At 34.8% G+C, this 21,015-nt stretch overlaps 1 protein-coding gene across 2 annotated transcripts; it reads right to left on the bottom strand.

The window, feature by feature from the left end:
- Nucleotides 1-2,003: 2,003 nt before the first annotated feature.
- LOC114297986 (auxin-responsive protein IAA28) lies at nt 2,004-5,786 on the bottom strand. 2 transcript variants are annotated; one of them, XM_028242471.2, is made up of 4 exons: nt 5,014-5,786; nt 3,471-3,751; nt 3,286-3,367; nt 2,004-2,337 (listed from the first exon to the last, which is right to left on the bottom strand). In XM_028242471.2, the coding sequence occupies exons 1-4, from the start codon at nt 5,313-5,315 to the stop codon at nt 2,286-2,288; spliced, it is 717 nt and encodes a 238-aa protein (XP_028098272.2). In that variant the 5' UTR covers nt 5,316-5,786; the 3' UTR covers nt 2,004-2,285. The 2 variants fall into 2 exon arrangements, with proteins under 2 accessions (XP_028098272.2, XP_028098273.2); XM_028242472.2 differs by having other exon boundaries at nt 3,471-3,745; nt 5,014-5,551.
- Nucleotides 5,787-21,015: the final 15,229 nt, after the last annotated feature.

Here is a 21,015-nt window from a genome sequence, read left to right as displayed (position 1 = left end):
GGTTGAGCAGCTCCCAATTTGGCTAAAACATTATTGAGCCTCCGTTTGGAAAGTGGGTTGGCTTTTTGGCTATTTTAGCCTAGCTTGGGAAGGGCTTTTTGACTTTTTGACTTTTTGGCTTTTTTTGTGAGAGGGGATTGTAATGATTATAGGTTGGATTTGATGTTTTGTTTTTTGTGGCTAAAATAGCCTATTTTGTTTTTTGTGGTTATTTTAGCCAAAAAAGCCTGGCTTTTTTCTTCTCACCAGACCTTTATAAGGATGTTTCTCTCCAAGGCCTTCTACAAGTAGCTTCATAACTTCTTGGGCATCAGTTTCCACAGTCATGTTGTTGAAGCCTTTTTGGAGAATGATTGTTAGACCTTTATACACCGCCCATAATTCAGCTTCAAGACTGATACAACTTTCCATCCTTCCATAGTAGCCACAGATCCAAGCTCCCTTCTCATCCCGAATGAGACCTCCAAATCCATTTGGTCCCCTGCTCTATTTGCTTCTATCCGTGTTTAATTTCAGAGTACCTACAAGAGGGATAGACCATTTAATTAGTTTAAATGGAGGTCTAGGATTAATAATAGATAAGCTGAAAACAAGACCAATTTCAGTGGAGTAATCAAGAATAAATTTCAAACTCTCAAATTGAATGGATAATTTGTTTTCAAAGACTTTGAGGTTCTTGTTTTTCCAAATTTTCCAAAGCGTGACCAAGAAAACAGTGCTCCAAGCAGACTTGGCACCAAATTTAGCCTTCGTTTTGGAATTAGAGATCATCCAATGCATCCAGTTTTCATCGATCATCTGCCAGTACTAATGCTAGTTTTGAACAACAGTCCAAACTTCCTTAGCTTTGAAACAAGCTCTAAATAGGTGGTGGAGATCCTCAGTTTCACTGCAAAATGGACAACAAGAGTTATCTAAAATCCCTCTTTTTAATCACATGCTGTTAGTAAGGAGTTTGCCATGTAAGATAGTCCACAAAAAACCTTTCAGCTTTTGTGGAATTTTCTTTTTCCACAACCACTGCCAATTCTCCTCTTTACCATCATAATCCGAAGCTAGCTCAAAGGCACTGGATGTGGAAAAAGTTACATCCGGAGCCCTTTTCCAAACTAGAAGATCCAGGTTGGAATTATATTTAAGGGGATTCTCTTTAAAAATAGAGGCAACCACAATTAGGGAAAAGATTTGATTAATTATATTAGCTTTCCAATCACCTTCTCCATCAATGATATCCCTAACTTTAGATATAGTAAGATTGATTGGTATGGGAAAATTTGAGGTCATGACTTCCTCAACAGGTTTCTCCCCGCACCACTAATCTTTTCCAGATGTCAATAGTAGTGCCATTACTAATAGACCATTTAGCACCTTTTCTTAAAATGCTTCTAGCATTTAGCATTCCTCTTCACACATGAGAGGTTTTGCTAGTCCTCTGCCAGTTCAGAAAGTGGTTGCCTTTCAAGTACTTAGCTTTCAACACCTCAATCCACATACCTCCCTCACTGTTAATGAGTTTCCCATCCCAATTTAGAAAGTAAAACTAGATTATAATCTCTAGCCTTCTTGATGCCAAGGCCACCATGTTTTTTCTTTTTACAAACCTCATTCCAATTGACAAAATGAATTTTCTTTTTCTCTAAGATATCACCTCAAAGAAAATTTCTATTAATCTTATCAATATCACCCCTACTCATAATGTAAAAACATTACTATAGTATCATTTTGGATTATTTTTTTTGTGTAAAACTTCTCATACAAAATAATTTTTTTGTGTAATATTTTGTAATCATTTCATTACAAACCAAACACTCATCATCGTGTTTCATAATTTAAAAAATAAAAATAAAAATACAACTAACACACCATCATATCATGGATGGATTTTTTTGTGTAAAAAATCATTTTCTAAATTTAATTGTTAGCCACAACAAACCCCCCCCCCCCCCCCCCCCCCCCCCCCCCCCCAACACACACACACACACACAAAGAAAATTACATAGATATGAAAGAAAGGAATATTGTACCAATTTACCACTTCTTAAAGTTGCTCTACTCAAAAGGTCTAATTCAAATACATCTATTTAGGATGTGTTGAGATCCTCTGTCTCAAAAAAGTCTTTGTCCCGTTATTCCGTGCATCACGATATGATTTCTAATTTAAAGTAAAGTTACATCCTGTGATTGAAAAGATAAAACATAAGGACAGTTTTTAGAACAGAGAATTCTAGTCTCTTTATATTTCTATTAAGAAAAAGTTGACAACAGGCTCTGATGATCTCCATGAATTAGCCGTTGCTCTTCAATAGTTTTAGTCGCTCCACAGATTCGGTGAAAGAACTGCAAAATCATTAAAATTGAATGCCTCATCTTACAAACCAGATAATTGTGACACAGATTAAAAATAAAAATATAAGAAAAATATGATGAATATAACTCATTTTTTTATTACTTATTTTATTTTATTAAAACAAAATATTCAAGATTTAATGGAAATAAAAAAGAAAACCAATAGTAAAATATTAGGAAAAATATTGAGACCTCCTTTTTTCTTGACCCCCACCACCAGATTGGCTAATTTTTTGCTTTTTATTTTTTGTTTTTTGTTTTTTTTTTCCTCCTATCACTCACTACCATACGTCTGTGGGATTGTGTGAGTAAAAAAAAAATAAAAGTCTCTATCATTTCTGAAAATATTATTCCGTAGTAGAAATTCAAATCATCATTTAAACCAGTTTCTCCCTATGGATCATGCAGTTTAGCCCAATGGGCCCATTACAAGGTCCTATTTTTATTATTCAAACTTTTTATCATGTTTAGCCACTTATATTAAATTACAATTCTTAATCTTTTCTTGAATAATCTTCTTACAAGCATTCAATATTGAGAGTGACAAAAAAAAATATTGCATATTTTACACCAATTATTCCGATTATTATGTGAAGTACTCTCATTATATTAGTATGATCAAATGATTACTGGTCTTTCTAAAATTAATTCAATTAAAATTTTCCAATAACACAAATTTTTTTTTTTTTTGACAAAAACGTATTTAACATGTAGTGTGATGTATTCATCTTGATGGATTGTGAGTCAGAAACAATGCATGTCGACATAGCAGTTTGAACACTTTTGTGAAAGAAATTCTAAATTTGTGTTATTTTCTTCATTAAAGTTTAAACAATAAAAATCTTCTTTAAAACTTTTTTTGGGTACATATTTTTATCAATATGATATATACATATGATAAGAATGATGGAAAAATTCAAGTACACATGCTACACATACCTCCAAGGTACATCTCCTGCGAGCAGCCAATCACCATCTCTATCTTGATAAGCAAGCTTATAGGCCTTGACATTTGCCTGACCTGTTAACAACCCCCCATAAATAAATAGGAATATGTCAATCCAAGGTTACACTAAACCTCATTTGGAATCATAAAATTTCCAAATTCCAAAATAGCTCCTCACCTCTCCCAAACATGCCAACCAAGGTGTCCATGAGTGTTTGATAAGAGTAATGGAGGCTCAAGTCAATCTTTCTTGCTATTGCCACACCCTCCATCTTCACCTTCACATATGTGGATTTTAATCCACCACCATTGCCACCAGTGATGCCACCATAAACATTTTCCACCAACCCTTCGTTCCTGGCACCGCTGCCGATGCGATTGTGGTGGCAAAGCTTCTTCCTCCATGCTTTAATGGGTGGCCACCCCACCACACCTTCTTCTTCTCCTTCAATTCTATTACTGAATCAAATTAATCAATTATTATCACTCTATTTCATATAAATATTAAGCATAAAACTCAATATGATAATTTTTCTTTTTTAATTGATACGAGGAGAATTAAGGAGAGTGAAAAAAAAAAAAAAAAAATTTGCGCCGTATAACAATAAAACTCAAATTCAAACGTATAATTATTGATTGAACACATACACATTAGAAAATATAAATGGATTAGTCCCCTAATTTTTATCCCATTATCATTTTGTCACAATTTAAAATTACTTTTCCTATATCTTTTTTTATTATTATTATTTTCATTTCTGGACCATGTCTCCGGCACAATCTCAGGCTTTGTTTGGGGAGTAACGATCCTCTCCTTACCTTCTTAGTTGGGGGTGATCTCCCTACCTTCTCTACTTTGGGGTGATCTGGGCCTTTGGATATATGGGTAAGTAATTTATATATTTTTTTTATAATAAAGTGAATCTTAACCGTTGTAAGGAGGGAGTCAAGTCGAGAAAGCAATGAAACGATCCTTACTCGTTAATTAGACAAAATATTATATACAAATCATAATTATTTTATTTTTCTCTCATAAAAATAAAAAAAAATAAAAAATAAAAATGATATTTTTTTAACTCTAATCTAAAATAACCAAAAAATAAAAAAAACCAACCCATGTCTCGAAGGAAGGCTCAGTACATATGGCGCAAGACCATTCCACATATCGAGATTGTAATGGGATTAGTTGTTTTCATGTCTCACCATAATGTTTGGGTCGTCTTGATTTCCAATTAATGAAGAAAAATGAAAAATGGACTGAATATTTAAATCTTATATAGTATTTTTACTTTTAATATTTAAAGAAAAAGTTTCAATTTGATTCCAAATTCAAATGAATAATTCTAGAATCAGACGCTCAATTTATGTAAAATAACAAGATTTTTTTAAAAGTCAGTCATATGTATTTACGTTTCATTTTGTATTTGATTTACGTATTCTAAACCTAATAAAATCAAATTTCACCGAAATCACGGTACTAAACAAATGGAACAAAAAGTTAAGAGAGTGAATTTCAAACCAATGTAAATAGAAATCAGGGGAAATTACAAATCAGTGAAAAGATAAAAACAAATTACAAAATATGAAAAAGTCGATCACTTTAATTATTAAAATTGATAACTTTACCATTGATCTGCAATTTATTTTTGATCTTTCCATTGATTTGTAATTTCACTTAGAAATTAAGAGAGAGAGAGAGAGAGGTAATAGAGAGAAAGTACTTGTCAATGGTGGAAGAGTTCTTGTCAAGCTCTTTATTATGATCATCATCATCTTCTTCATTTGGGTCATTGTTCCAGAACAACAGAGGCAAAGTTTGGCGCTCAACAAAGGCTTCATCAAAGCTACGTTTCTTGATCAAGTTACAGTCACTAATGCTTTCACTGGACCAACAAGATCCAATGTGGCTCAAAGGGTCCGAGCCCAGAGGCCCCTTAGGCTCGTAACCACAGCTGTTGAGGTCGAACCCTTTCATGGGATTGCTTGGAAGTGCGAGTGCAAGTTGAAGCTCCATAATTACCATATATATATATCGAAGAACGACAATACAAAAGTCACCACAAACTTGTATATATATTATTCATATATAAAAGATGGGTTTGATTTGATCAGATCAAACTAGAAAGTAGAGATATGGAGTTTAAGGGATTTGGGTATGTTGTTTGAGGGGTTATATATATATATATATATAGAGAGAGAGAGAGAGGGAGAGAGAGAGAGGATCTTTCTCTCCCACAAGTGGACAGGTGTTGTTGGGATGTTGCTGAGGTCTAGATGGGTCCATTTTAATTTTAAATAATTTAAATAAATATATTTTTTAATTTTTTATAGAAAGATACATAAAAAAATTAAATAGTGATGTGATATAAATAAATACACTTATTTAAATAAATATATTTATATAAATTATGCCAAACATTACATTTTGTAAATATTAAAAAAATAATTGTATTACCAATGAAATTTTTATTTTACAAGTCTGACATTTTAAAAAATAAATTGTATCTTACCTAGAAAAGGATTTACAAATTACATCCCATGAAAATGATTTTTTTTTTTTTCTAATATCCTGCTTATTTGAGATTTTCCCTTATTCAAATGGTTCATTTTATTTGTTTAGTAATTATTAAACTTGTGGTATTGTCTATTTAGGTCCATTTTGCCTCCGTTTAGCATGTTAAGTTTTTTTTGACTTTTTAGAGGCAGTTTGAAAAATTAATAAAAAGTTAATTTTTTGATTTTTTAAAGTTTTTTTACACAAAAAAGCCACAAAAAAGTTAAAAAGTTAATTTTTTTATCAACTTTCTAAAACAGTACTTAGTTTTAGTCACAAAAAGACAAAATAAATTTTTTAGCCCTATAAGACAAAACATCACATCACATCTAAATCATAATCATTTTATTTTTTTTGTCACAAAAGTTAAAAAAGCCAAAAAACCTATCCCAAACGAAACTTTTTAACCCCAAATTAAAATAATAAAAAAATCAAAAAATTAATCTACATCCCAAACGAACCCTTTGAGAAGTGAATTTTTTTTTTTTTGACTTATTTGACTTATTATTAAAACATGTATAAAAAAGTAAAAAAGTGATATAATATAAATAAGTCAATAAACTGTCTTTTTTTCCATCTTCTCAAATATAAAATTTAACCTATAAAATATGATGACTTACTTTTATTAGGTACTTAAAAAGATGACATATTAATGTGTTTTGTTGGCAACGAGTAGTATATTTTCAAAATAATATTAAAAAAATTCCAATTTTTCTTATTGGATTGTGTTTACGTTACTCATGAAAAAATTAAACTTATTTTTTTATTTTATTTATAATCATTTGATTTAAGTGTATTTATTTTTAAAATTATATTTACTTTTAAAAAAATAAATATGATAAAATTATATGATTATAAAGCATTGTTTGGGAAGGTGGTTTAGGGTTAAAATATCCACAAAAAACAAAATAGATTATTTTAGTCACAACAAATAAAACATCACATCTAACCCATAATCATTACACTATTCTCTTACAAAAAAAAAGTTAAAAAGCCAAAAAGTCAAAAAGCTCTTCCCAAACTAAGCTTTTTAGCCCAGGCTAAAATAGCCAAAAAAATTAAAAAGTCAACCCACTTCCCAAACGACGCCTAAATATTATACCAATTTAATTTTTTACATAAAAAATTATAAAATAAAATATTCAGTTCACCATACTAATATTTGTAATAGACTCTATTTCATATATATGAAAAATTCTATTCATTAATAAAAAATTATAAGAATAATATGATAATGTTAGTTTTGTAAATAAAATTTCTTTTTTTTTTTTTTTTTTTTTTGATGACTCAGGTATCCCCACAATCGAGGCATGGGACTAATCCTGAGGGCCCTGAAGTTAACGACCGAAATAAAATTTCTTTATGTGGATGATTTGTTTTGAAATAAAAAGTTTACATTGAATAAATTATACTATATAAAATTTTATATGAATTTTTTTATTGATATATCATTATTATATATATATATATATATATTAGCGGTGGGTGCAAAAACAATGAGTTCGTAATTTTTAATTTAATTTTGTTGGTATTTTAAAAATTGCGAGTGCAATTTGATAAATGAGAAAAATTATTTAGCAATTTTAATTGACTTGATGAATGAAAAAAAAATATTCATCAGCTATTGAATGTGACAATCACTAAGAGTCAGTTTGAAGCAATTTATTGCAAGTTAAAAGTAGAAACTTAAATCACCCCTCATCCAATTTTTAAATAATCAATTTTTGAATTAATTATATTTATCATCTGTGTAGTTTGATTTAAATTTTACCCTAGCCCTTAATGTTTCAATTTGAATAATTTGATTTTTATACTTTAAGTTCAATTTCATTTTGGTCATTCTGTCTAAATTTTCATTAATTTATTCTATGTGTACACCTTAATAGATTGACTAATGTTATAAAATCATTAGTTTTAACTTCCAAACAATAAGAATTTAAGTGAAATTTGAGTCAAATTACATAAGTTAAAAATATAATTAATGCTTAATTTTCAAAAATGATTCATCCATCGAATTTAATTTTAGCCAAATTATTTGAATTTATGCATGTCAGACGATCATTCAAACGACCGATACAATCCTTGTCAACTGTGATTATTACTTTTATCAATAGCAACTATTAACCGAATTGATCAGACGATTAACATGTATAAATTCAAATAATTCAGATAAGTCAAAATTAATAAATATAATATTGAGGCCTTGTTTGGGAACTCTCATTTTTAGCCAAAAAGTCAAAAAGTTACTAAATTAGCCAAAAAGCCAACAACCCACACTAAAAAGTCAAAGATTCTCTTTTCTCTCTACTTTTTGCACATCTTTTCGTAAAAAACTAAAAAGTCATCCCAAACATACTAGTTTTTTTAGCTCATATTTTAACCAAATAACAAAAAAAATAATTAAATTAGCCTGTTCCCAAACAATGCCTGATTCTTAATTTTTTTAAACTTGTGTATGTTATTATATTTTGTATAATAAAATATAGAGAGAGAGAGAGAGAGTCGGTAGCAGACAAGGAGTGAATATGGAGTATGTGAGAGTGTTGTTGGGTCGGGCCAACATTTTACACACATATGACTGTTTTTTTAGTACTCTACGTGCGTGTCTAATGTGCGTGTTGTGTTGTGTCCATTTTATCGTATCAGTTGCCAGTCTTTTTGCCGACCCGCTTGTCCCCCCATTCCTGTTCCCGACAACTACGCCCCCACCCTTCTTTACTTCCCTGTCTCTCTCTCTCTCTCTCAATCTTTTACACCCCTCTATTGCGCGTCTCTCACACTCCACCCTCATTTTTTATTCTAAAATTTATAGATATGGAATCACTGCTACGCAGTGGCAAAATTAAAATTGTAAATTAACAGAATTGTTTCTCAACAAGTTTGAGATTGAGTTAAGTTTAAATAAAATCTGTTCCTATTTGATTCGTTAAATTTTTATTAAATTTAAATTTATAAAAATATTAATAAATGAGTCAAACATATTAAAGTTTGATTCGACTCGTTTGTAGTCCTAAGCATAACGGTATCTGTCATGCGTTTTGTCATGTGTCTTGTGGGGTCAGTTGTGAGTTTTATTTTGATAATTCAAATAGTTTTTTTTTTAATTTAAAATATTGATTATAACCTACTTGTAAAAAATTAATTATTTGGATATTAGTAACCCTTTTATCTAATTATATTTGTATTCAGTTTTATATCACATTTATAATTCATTTTTTATTTACAAATGTGATTTGATGAAATTATTATTAATGTCTGATAAACTTAATTTCTTAAAATATATTTTATTCGATATTTCTTAAAAAGTAAACTGTTCAAATTATCAAGATAAGACCCAAAACAAGTCCCACGAAACCTACAAAAGTCACTGCATTACTGTGCCCATTGCACAGCAGTGACCCATATCGAAAAATTATACTTGGACAAAATCTACTCTACCTAATCGAGCTGAAATAATCTAGTTAGTCTAAAAGACTACGTGTTCATGCGTCTACCCAATAATATATTAAAGTGTTGCACAACAGCGACCCATATCTAAAAATTATATACAAAATTTATTCTACTTAATTGAGTTGAAATAATCTAGTTAGTCTGGAAGATTACGTATTCATGTATTTACTCAATAGTATATTGCCCTCATTTGGCATGAGGCTTTTTTGAGATTGTGGGCTAATTTAACCACAAAAAGATAAAATAGTCAAAAAATCAAAAAGCTAACCTACTTTCCAAACGAAACCATTCTAGTTTGTCCGCTATCTCTTTATTATTAAGGGCATATATTCATTTAATCTCTTATTATTAGTTGGCATAAGGTCAATATGAAATTCTTAAAACATATGATAATTGATCTTGATTAATATTCAAAAAAGGTTAGGTTCTGTTGGTTACATATTTTATATAAAGCCAATCACAGTTCAACACGTGGCAGGATGATGGCAATACGAGAAGACAATTCAAATCTTCAATCGTAATCGTACACGTGGCAGTTAGTATTGGTTTTTATAAGATCTGCGTAGACTGGATCAGCAAAGAGATGCAAAATGATGTGGCTTCAACGGTTACTCATATTTAAATTCAAAATCATGAGGGAAGCCTAACTGCAGATATTGGCATAGTGGAGCTAACTATAAGGCAACATGATCAGCGATCATGGAGGGGCGGTTCGACGGTTAGAAATGCAGTTCGACGATTGTCATTAAGAAGTATAAATAGCAAAGAAGGCCCAGAAAGTGCCCCCAGACTCAGATCCAAAAAATCAGTTTTATCTACTTTATTTTTCCTTCCAGTTTTTACATTTCTTGTTATTTACATTTATGTACTTCAAATTCCTACACTGCATTTCGTTCATAGGAGTAGTTTTCAAGTAACTTGTTGTTGTAAACCTCTACGAGACTGATTTGGATCTTTGTAAGTCTTTCATTTTGCTTAATGAAATGCTACAATTATTCTTCACTTAATCATTGTTTGCTTAATTCTCCTAAACAAAGCCACCAGTAAAAGTCCTCTTCATTGAGGCTGAAAGAACTAAAACACAATCGTCTGATAAATGCTTGGCAATTAATATTCTGTAAGGACTGATTGATCATTGTTGGCACGCTCACAATTACAAAAATAACCTTCAAAAGCCAAAAAACCAACATATATTTTTGCCACGCTCAGTGGGACTAATTGAAATGGCTAGACGTAGGAAATAAGGAGAAATGAACGCTTTGAAGAAGGCATGAAAGGAGAGGTAGAAATGCCCAATCCAAAGGATAATGTGATAACACATCCTGTGGAAGCACCTATTTTATCAAAACCTATGGTCGAACAGACCAGCGCATCGGAACAAGTACCACATGTTCAGAATATTGGACGAGGCTAAGGAATTGGACCATCTACTGTTCCATCTACTCAACAAATGAATCCATGGGGTGGCCTAGTAGATGCCACGGGACAGCAGTTAATGAACACAATAGAAAGGTGGGCAACATCCTTTTTGGATCGAATGAATACTCATCAACCAACTAACGCAAGGCATATAGAAGAAAATTCAAATGTCCCTCAGCAAAGATTGACTAGAGATAAACAACTTATGCAGAGTAATGGACATACTAATTGTCAAACTAGTAACCAAAACCATGAAAGACCATCACCTCAGTCTTGGTACGAGCCTCTTTCGAGGCCTGTGGCAAATCAAAATGCCTCCTTACTCAACAGTGAAGCCATACAAATTGGTGGATCTGGTCCAACACAAGAAAATGGCATAAGGATGTTTTCAAATCCCATGTTCGAAGCCATACCTGGCACGAGGGGGTTCACTAATCCTTTGTTCGAATTTGTACCCGGGGGGTTGGAAGGCTTTCCTGCAACTAGAAAAGACACAACACCTATTCCAGCATTTTTCGCAAGACAGGCTCAAAGGGGTCATTCATACCCTCAACAGTAGCCAGCACTACAGGGACAACTAGTCCCAAACATACCACCCTATGGACCAAGAGGACCCTAGGCACAAGGTTGTCCACCAAATCCTGTGTTTGTTCCTCTAGTAGTGGTTCAACAGGCACAAAATATGGTCCCTAGGGACCAAATTGCTGATATTGTTAGAGAGATGTATGGACCAATGGCTCGGGGGGTTCTAACTCCTGTGTACAGGAAACCGTACCCAGAATTGGTAGATAGGGTATATGAATACCCAAGAGGCTTCAGGATACCAGACTTTGTCCTTTTTTATGAGAATGGAAACCAGTCAACGGTTGAGCATATTGCTAGGTTCACTGCTCAGTGTGGTGAGTTTACCAATAATGATTACATGAAGTTAAGATTGTTCCCAAATTCTCTAACTGGGCTAGCCTTTGTATGATATATTAAACTTACACCTGGCTCTATCCAAATTTGGCAACAAATGGAGGAGGCGTTTCATGCCCAATTCTTCCAAACAGAGCCAAAAGTTTCTATGGTAGATTTGGAAAGATTGAGTCAAAGGCCTGATGAGAAGGCTACTCAGTTTATTGCCAGATTCAAAAGCGCACAAAACAAATGTAGGATCATCTTACCAGAGCCTGAATTTGTGAGGTTGGCTCAAAATGGTCTAGAGTTTATGCTTCGAAGGAAGTTTGACTCAACTGAGTTTAGAGACTTAGTGGAACTAATCTATAAAGTGTCTAGGTATGAAGCATTACTAGAGGAAGAGCAAGATCGAAGTAATGCATCATACAAGACGTATTATAGAGATCCTAATTATGAGATTGATGCGGAAGAGATTGTGGGAAAAGAACCTGTGATCTGTGAAGCATTAATTCATAAAGACACAACAATAGACCAACAGTTTAAAAAGAAAGACCTTCATAGGACATACTCTTTTGATTTGACAAAGGCAGATGACATTTTTTATTATTTGCTTGCTGCGAACTTCTTGAAGTTACCAAAAGGAGTCAAAATTTCATCTCCAGAGGAACTTAAAGGAAAAGTTTATCGTAAATGGCATAATTTTTCGTCTCACTCAACTAAAAACTATATTATTTTTTGAGACAGGATCCAAGAGAAGATTCGAAAGGGAAGTTTGAAATTCCCAACTAAAGCAGAAAAGGCCATGGGGATTGACACTAGTCCATTTCCAGAAATTGGAGAAGTGGCAGCCAATATTATTGTACCAGACTTCCAGAACTTGTCCTTGAAGGAATTGGAAGAGGTCAATGTGCAAATGCATGTTGCCAGCCAGACTACTGTCAAGAAAGATGCTAGAAATCTGTCAACTATTGGACAAGGTTTTCCAGACCAGAGGGAAGACTCTAATGAAGAAGCGCTGGATGATGATTCTTTAAAGGCAGCGGTCATGCAAAGAATGTGTCCCAGATGCAGGTTGAGCTACAAGTGGCTGAAAGGGCTTCCGATTGATGGGAAACAATATTACAAAGATGTGCAGAGGTGTCCTAAACTAACCAGTGCTTATAACAAAAGGCCATATCCAACTGGAATTAGGCAGCAACCATTAATGGCTAAGCCAACAGCCATTAGAGTGTACTCTAAAGGCAAAAGACATCTACATGAATCCAGACCACTTAACTATTACAGAATGAAGAGTAATCATCCTGAAAGAAGACCTGAAAGGGATTCAAGTTATGGGATCAAAGCTAGGGATTGGCCTTCTAGACCAGCTTCTCACATGATGGAAAGTGGCCACCTTCATCAAGGCCTGAATTAGCCCCAAAACAAGGAGTCAGGGCCAAGCAGTGGCCTTCACAACCAGTTTCGAAGATGGCTTTGAAGGAAGAAAGAGACAGTTCAACAACTAGGCTAGTAGGTTCGTGGGTGCTTAGAGTCCCAGATTGGTTTGTCATGCAGAACAAACCTAGGGAAATGTTTATCCAAACAAATGTTGTTGGAAACCAAGGTAGGATGGTCAAACCTCCTTTGGTAACTCCAAATAATTGGGTATTACTAAAGCATCCAAAAACAAAGGAACCAGATATGGTCCCAGTGATCTCTAGATCCCAAAGGAGGATGATCCAACGAAGGTACACTTAGTACGAAAAGGATCAGAAACAAAGTGGAGAAAGCTCTTCATTGGTCTAGCCAAAGGGCCAAGTAGAAGGAGAAATTTTTTTAAAGTTAGATCATAATTCAAAATCGACTCTTCAAGGCAAGAGGAGTTGCAGCAGAGAGCAATTGGCCAAAGTTCATTTCGAACTGAAAGCCAAAGAGAGATTCAGTTTGGCAGGACTGGAAAAGGCTTTGATGGAAAGTGATAGTGAGACTGAGGAAGTAGTTGGCCTAGGCCGAAGAAAGGAGATGATAGAGGAAGAAATGTTTGAAGCCTTCATGGCTGAACAAACATTTTTGGCATTCGAAGAAAGTTACTAGTATCGAAGTGCCAGAATGCAGCATGGAAGATGCTTTTGAAGTAATTGAACAAGTTGGCCAGGAAGAGAAACAGGTACAACCAGTCATCTAATTTGACTCATTTCCTCTAGTATCAGTGAATATGGTACATATACTACTATAGGAATTCTAAGCTGAAAATGAGAACCAAGAAGGTCAGGAAATTGACCCAATTCCAGTTTCTAGTGAAGACTCACAAGTGAGTATGGTGCAAGACGAATCCGAAGTGGCCATACCAATGGAAATTGGAGATGAGAGTGAGGAAGAAGTGAGTATTAACCTCTCTTACCTTTTTGAGTATCCCACGACATCGATGAGACATCATGTCAAACCCTTGTATATCAAGGCCTTCTTCGATGAGATATAGATGAACCAAGTATTGGTGGATAATGGGACAGCAGTAAACCTGCTTCCGAAATCTTCTTTGAAGAATCTAGGAAAGAGGAACCCTAAACTAATCGCAACTAGTACAACCATTGCTGGTTTCGTTGGAGACAAACAGATGGCTCAAAGCATTTTGCCCATCAACCTAAGTGTGGGAACCAGAGGCTGTATGATTGCATTATTCGTTATCAACAACAATGCTAAGTACAATGCTCTACTTGGTAGGGATTAGATTCACACCAACAAGTGTGTGTCTTCCTCTCTAGATCAGAAAATAATGATGGCCTTGGGCAGTGGAGAGACAGAGGAATTAATGCAGATCCTCAACCCTTCATAGCTTGTGCAGATTTTGCAGAGACCAAATTGTATACTGAAGGAATGGCACTACTCAGTGTACTGAGGAAACCTGATGGATCAGCCGAAGTGACGGCTGATGAGGAATTAGCACACCTGAAGCACTTAGTCAAAGAAAGTGCTGATGAGGAGTTTGTCACCAAAGATGACAATGATGCCTGGTTGTAGGCAAAAAGATGGAACCCAGGATGCTAGGTCTTTGGCTTTAATTAAGTTCACAGTATTGGACATAAAATCAATAGTCTGGAAGATGCAAGAGCAAGAGGAAGAAGCCATGGCAGTTGGCTGTAAGCAGGAGTAGCAACAGGTTAGGGTTTTGGCCTTGGGAAAATACCGTGCATTGGACATTGAAACAAAAGTCCAAGAGATACAAGAAGAAGAAGCCTTGTGGACAGACTTTGTCTATGAGGAAAAGGGCAAAGATGTTGAATCAAAAAAACTGGGAGTAGGACAGAGCAAGGAGATTGCTTCGAAGATAAAAGAAATCAAAAAAGAAGAATCAGTGAATCCTTAGATGCAAGACCCTTTGGAAGAAGTGAACTTAGGGGAAGGTTCTATACAACAGCCCACTTATATAAGTGCTTGGTTGAATGCTCTTGATAGGGACCAGTTTTTTGTGGTCTTGAAGAGATATAAAGATTGTTTTGCATGGTCTTATAATGAACTACCAGGATTGGATAGGTCATTAGTAGAATGTAGGCTCCTTATGAGGCCTAATTTCAACCCATACAAGCAAAAACCAAGGAGAATGAGTCCTGAGATGATTCAGAAGGTCAAAAAGGAAATTCTTAGGCTCCTCAAGGCAGGCTTTATTAGGACAACCAAGTATGTTGAATGGCTATCCAATATTGTGTCTGTAGTTAAGAATAATGACAAAATGAAAGTATGCATCGATTTTAGAAATCTGAATTTAGCAACTCCAAAAGATGAGTACCCTATGCCCATAATAGATTTATTGGTAGACAGTTCAACAAGGCATCAAATTTTATCAATGATGGATGGGCACTTTGGTTATAACCAAATCTGTATTGCAGAAGAGGATATCCATAAGACAGCATTCCGATGTCCTGGGAACATTGGCACCTTCAAATGAGTTAAAATGCCATTTGGTCAGAAGAATGCTGGGGCTACATATCAAACGGCTATGAACACTATCTTTCATGATCTCATTGGAGGATACTTAGAGTGCTACATTGATGATATTGTAGTAAAATCTCAATCCATTGAGGAACATTTGTTTCACTTGGAAGCAGCTTTTGAAAGAATGAGAAAGTTCAAGTTGAAACTTAATCCTCTCAAATGTGCTTTTAGTGTATCAGCTGGAAACTTCTTGGGCTATGTAGTACACAATAAGGAAATGCAGATTGATTAGAACAAAGCCAAAGCTATCATTAAAGCCAGACCTTCATCATGTAAGAAAGAAGTACAAAAATTCATTGGCAGGTTAATTTTCTTCGAAGATTTATTTCTAATACTATAGGGAAAACTAAAGTATTTTCTTCCTTATTAAGGTTGAAAGATGAAGAGGAATTTGTGTGGACAGCAGAGCATCAAACTGCTTTCGAAGAAATCAAAGCCTATTTGGCCAACCCTCCAGTGCTGATGCCACCAAAGGGTGATAAGCCCTTGAAGTTGTATATAGCTACAGTAGAAGATTCATTGGGAGTTTTCCTAGCCCAAGACAATGAAGAAGGTAAGGAGCAAGCTATTTATTACCTTAGTAGGTTTTTAAATTCTTGTGAATGTAAATATTCAGCTGTAGAAAAGTTATGCCTTGTATTGTATTTTGTTGCAATGAAATTAAGATACTATCTTTTGCCTACAACTGTCTTGGTAATTGTAATCACAGATTTGGTTAAATATATGTTATTTAGACCTATGTTGAGGGGAAGAATTGACAAATAGATACTAGTTTTATCAAAATTTCATCTAGAATATGTCCCCCAAAAGGCAGGAAAATGACAAGTTTTAGCTAATTTTTTGGCAGACCATCCATGTCAAACAAAAAGCCAAGAGATAATGGAACTTGGTATGATTAGTATTGAACCATGGTAAATGTGGTTCGATGGATCAAAAGCCAATGGTCTGACTGGAATCAGTGTGGTGATTAAGTCACCACAAGGGGTAGAAACCACACATGGTTTCAGAGTGGATGAAATTACTTGTTCCAATAATCAAATTGAATACAAAGCTTTAATATTAGGACTGGAAATACTTATTGGATTACAAGCACATGTAGTTGATATATTTGGAGATTCTCAATTGGTAGTTAACCAGGTGAAAGGAATTTTCAAATGTCAAAGTGTAAGCATATTGCCATACTATGTTGTTGCATTGCATTTGCTGTCTCAATTTCAGATAGCTAATGTAACTTATGTCCCCAGATTCTTGAATAATAAAGCTAATTGTGTGGCTCAGAAAGTTTCGAATTTCAAAAGAAGGGACAACACTCAAAGGAACATAAGCCAAACAACATATCAGAAGGTAATACTACCTTTGAATAGAAGGAATATGGTCTTAGAAGTCAATCATAATGACTTACAATAACAAGATTGGAGGCATCCAATAATGCAGTATCTAGCAGGCCCATCTTCGAAAACCAGCAGAAAAATCAAATTGCAGTCTATGCAATACATAATGTATGGTAATGCTCTCTACAAAAAGGGGGCAGATGGGTTATTATTGGAATGTTTAGGTCCAAAGGAAGCATTGACAACCATGGCTGAGGTTCATGAAGGCATCTGTGGTGCTCATCAACCTGGTGTAAAGATGAGATGGATGCTTCGAAGGCATTCTTACTATTGGCCAACCATCCTTAAGGATTGCATAGAATATGCTAGAGGTTGCTAGGCATGCCATAAGCATGGCGCAATAATACATGTACCTACAACTGATCTACATGCAGTTGTGAAGACTTGGCCATTTAGAGGATGGGCCATGGACATGATAGGAAAAATACACCCATCCTCTTCGAAGCATCATCGTTTCATCTTAGTAGCCACCGATTACTTCACTAAGTGGGTTGAAGCTAAACCGTATAAGGCTGTAGACCAGACTGAAGTTATTGGATTCATTAAAAATCTAATCCACAGATTTGGCATCCCACAGACCATAACTGTTGATAATGGGACTGTATTTGATGGGAAGATGGTAAAGTCTTTCGTGGCAGAATTTGAAATAGTCTTGTTAATTCCACCCCCTATTATGCACAAGCCAATGATCAGGCAGAATCATCCAATAAATCCTTGAAGAAAGGAATACAGAAAGTTGTAGAAGACAATCCCAGGGATTGGCATAACTTACTATTGGATGTATTATGGGCCTACAGGACATCTCCAAGATCAAGTACATGAGTTACTCCTTATGCCTTAGTATATGGGCATGATGCAATGCTACCTGTAGAAATTAACATCAAGTCTTTAAGGGTGAGAGGCCAGGATCAATTAATTCCTAAACAGTACCATCAAAGTATGTGCTTGGAATTAGAAAGTATGGATAAAGCTAGAATTCTGGCCTTAAATAGCATTCTTTTCCAAAAAAAGAAAGCAGCCAAAAACTACAATAAAAAGGTCAAGCATATTAGCTTTGATGAAGGTGATTTGGTATGGAAGACAATACTCTCAATAGGGATCAAAAGCCATAAGTTTGGCAAGTGGTCACCTAATTGGGAAAGACCATAACAAGTTCATAAAGTCTTACCTTCAGGAGCATATCATTTGAAAAATCTAAATGGATATGTGTATCCCAAGAAAATTAATGGCAGATATTTGAAACCTTTATTATCAAACCATATGGGAGACACAAGGAATATAATAAATGCCAAATAAAAGAGCATGAAAACACTCAAATGGTAAATAAGGATTTTATTTCACAATAAGTTGAATAAATGTAGCCATAGATTGGCCCAAAAGTCAATACAATGTTTTAGTTGTTCCTTTACAATAGATTTTTTACTTTTAAGAGATAGGAACAACTGAATGGTTGTAGCCATATCCTGTTTTCAATCAGCCAGTCCTTGGTTGGTGATCTGTAGCTTGGTGGCAGTTCGATCCAAAGCCTGATTGACTGTTGATAATTCTTCTTCAAGTTGAGCTTTCTTCTCCAGTAGTTGAGCTCGAAATTGGGAGACAGAAGAATGTTGCTCCTTCAGTTTTGACACTTCAGCATGAATTTGAGAAACAAAACTCTGGTCTCTCAGCAATTTTTTCTCTGAGGCCTTGGCAACATGGCAGATGTTGATGTAGAAATCAATAGTGGCTGTCGCTTGAGATAAATGACTTGAAACAATCATGTTGGATTGCTCAACAATCTTACAGTACTAGAGGAAGTTATTTCTGATTATAGGCCTTTGTAAAGCTTCGAAAAGAATCATTGAGAAAGATGTCAGCAACTCCAAACAGCTGTCCAAGTCTATTGAATGTAAGGAAGTCTTACTACTGGAGGAAGAGCTCTCAAAAATTTTTAGTAAAGAATCAGCCAGGACTAATGGCTCAGTCTCATTGTTAGCTATTGGAGATGTGGAAGGTATGTCAAAGAGACTAGCTAGCCTAACTTCGAAGATGTCCACCTCATCCGTTGACATGGAGGGTGCAGAAAGAACTCTGGTAGAAGGAAGAAACGGCTATATAGGAGTAGGAGAAGAAAGTGAAGTACTCCTAGCAGTCTTTATAGTTTTGGCTACCAGTAGATCAATAGAAGAGGGACTGGTGCTAGGCACAGATAATGGACGAAGAATTGAAGGACTAGCAGTGTCTGCTCTATGGAAATTAGCCATTACTGGAGATGATGTAATAGTTGGAATTTCCTCAGGAAGGGAAGGAGCAGCAAGGCTTAAAGGAAGAGCAAATTGAGTAGAATTGAAAGAAAAGTGAGGAAAGTTTAAAGTCAAGCCAAAGGATAGGGGTGCAGGAATGTTTGGCCTCAAGAAAGGTATGAAAAATATAGGGCCAGAAAGTGAGAGTATTATCTAAATGGGCTCTACCTTTTGAGGTTGTTCAACTTCAGTTGAAACTGAAGGAATCTTTATTGGAAGAGTAGACAAAGTAGTTGTTGCTGCAAAAGAAGAAATATAAAACAATGTTAGGTCTCAGTACCAACAATTTGAGAAAAGAAAGTGGAAACATGAAAGGAAATTACTCGATTCAGAGGTGGTGGCAATGATTGGAGAACTCCGAAAGAAATAATGCTCGGCAGTGTGTTGTCTTCTTACAGTTTCCCTTTGAATTGTATCAACAACAGCTGCTTCATTCCTTAGCAGTTGCTACTGTTGCCTTTTTTTAGCCCTTTGGAAAATAATTATTTCTTTAGAATGTTCCTTCTCTACTACTTAGGGGTGAATATTATTTTTTTGAATATTATTTCTTTAGAATATTCACTCCTTAGGGGTGAATATTATTTTTCTTTTCTTTTTCTGCTGATGTTTGTCTTTGAGAATATCTAGGGCTTCAGCTCTCTTGGGAGATTCTTCATGTGGAGACCCTACACCAAGTAGCATGAAATATGAAAAAAACAAATAGAAAATTCTAAAAGAAAGGAAGCCTAAAAATGCATACCCTTTTTCAAAGCAGCTCTGGTGACTCTGGAAGGAAGGGGTGAGACTGTAGGAATAGTCTTGGCAGCTGTAGAAAGAGAAGGGATGGTCCCAGCTTCTTTTGGTTTGACCTTAGAAAGTACACCTAGCCCTATCAATAAATCATAAGGATGTATTGCTAAATACACTTCCATATTGGCTGTCCACCAATTTTGAAATTTCTTTAAGGCTAAGCCAGAAGGGAGGAGGAGAGTAAATTTGAACTCACTCAAGTCTTTCAACAGTTTAAATGTTGCCTCCTCTAGTTTAGATTTGGGTACTCTCAGGTCTCTGGCTGTGAGATGGACATTCAAGAGACTGTAGAGTAGAATGGGAATTCCTTGGGTAAGCCCAAATTGCCTGGCAAATTGGGAGGGGCAGTGTACCTCAGATATACACTTATAATGTAACAACCCTGACCTCTGATTAATATTAATCCGTATTTAATTATGCCTAACAGTAATTTAGGAGAGATTTGGAATTAATTTACATGTGTGTTGCATTATTCTTGTGTCTTTATCTGTTCGGTGTGGAAAGATCTGTTCACGTTTTAGTTTCGGGTTGCGAATTGAAAGCCTTATCAGCGTCCGAATCAGAAATTAACTTGATTTATGTGCTAGTTAGGATTTATAGGATTTTATGGTAGGTTTAATTAAAATTCGGTTCGGAACGATTAAATTTGATTAAAATAATGTCATTTGTTTACTTTTGAACAAATTACTACTTATTAGGCTAATTGAGCCCCACTCACCTCTTTTATTCATTTTGATCATATTTGAGCTCATTCTAAGGGAGAGAACCGAGAGAGAGAGGAAGAGTTGGGAGAATTGATTCAACAAGAAAGTTTGCTTAGAAATTAGAGGAGTTTGAAGAAAACTTGGGAGATTGCGCCTCTACACTTGAATTCAAGGCTTGAGGTAGGAAATCCACCCTTTTGTTTATGAATTTAAGTTGTTCATGCATGAATTCATTTTAATTGAGCTATGAGATATGAGAATCAAG

The sequence above is a fragment of the Camellia sinensis genome, chromosome 5 (genome assembly GCF_055761805.1).
Source record: "Camellia sinensis isolate YWXY chromosome 5, ASM5576180v1, whole genome shotgun sequence".
Lineage (NCBI taxonomy): Eukaryota > Viridiplantae > Streptophyta > Magnoliopsida > Ericales > Theaceae > Camellia > Camellia sinensis.
The sequence above is the reverse complement of the archived record's forward strand: the minus strand, read 5'-3'. Positions and strand labels throughout refer to the sequence as shown.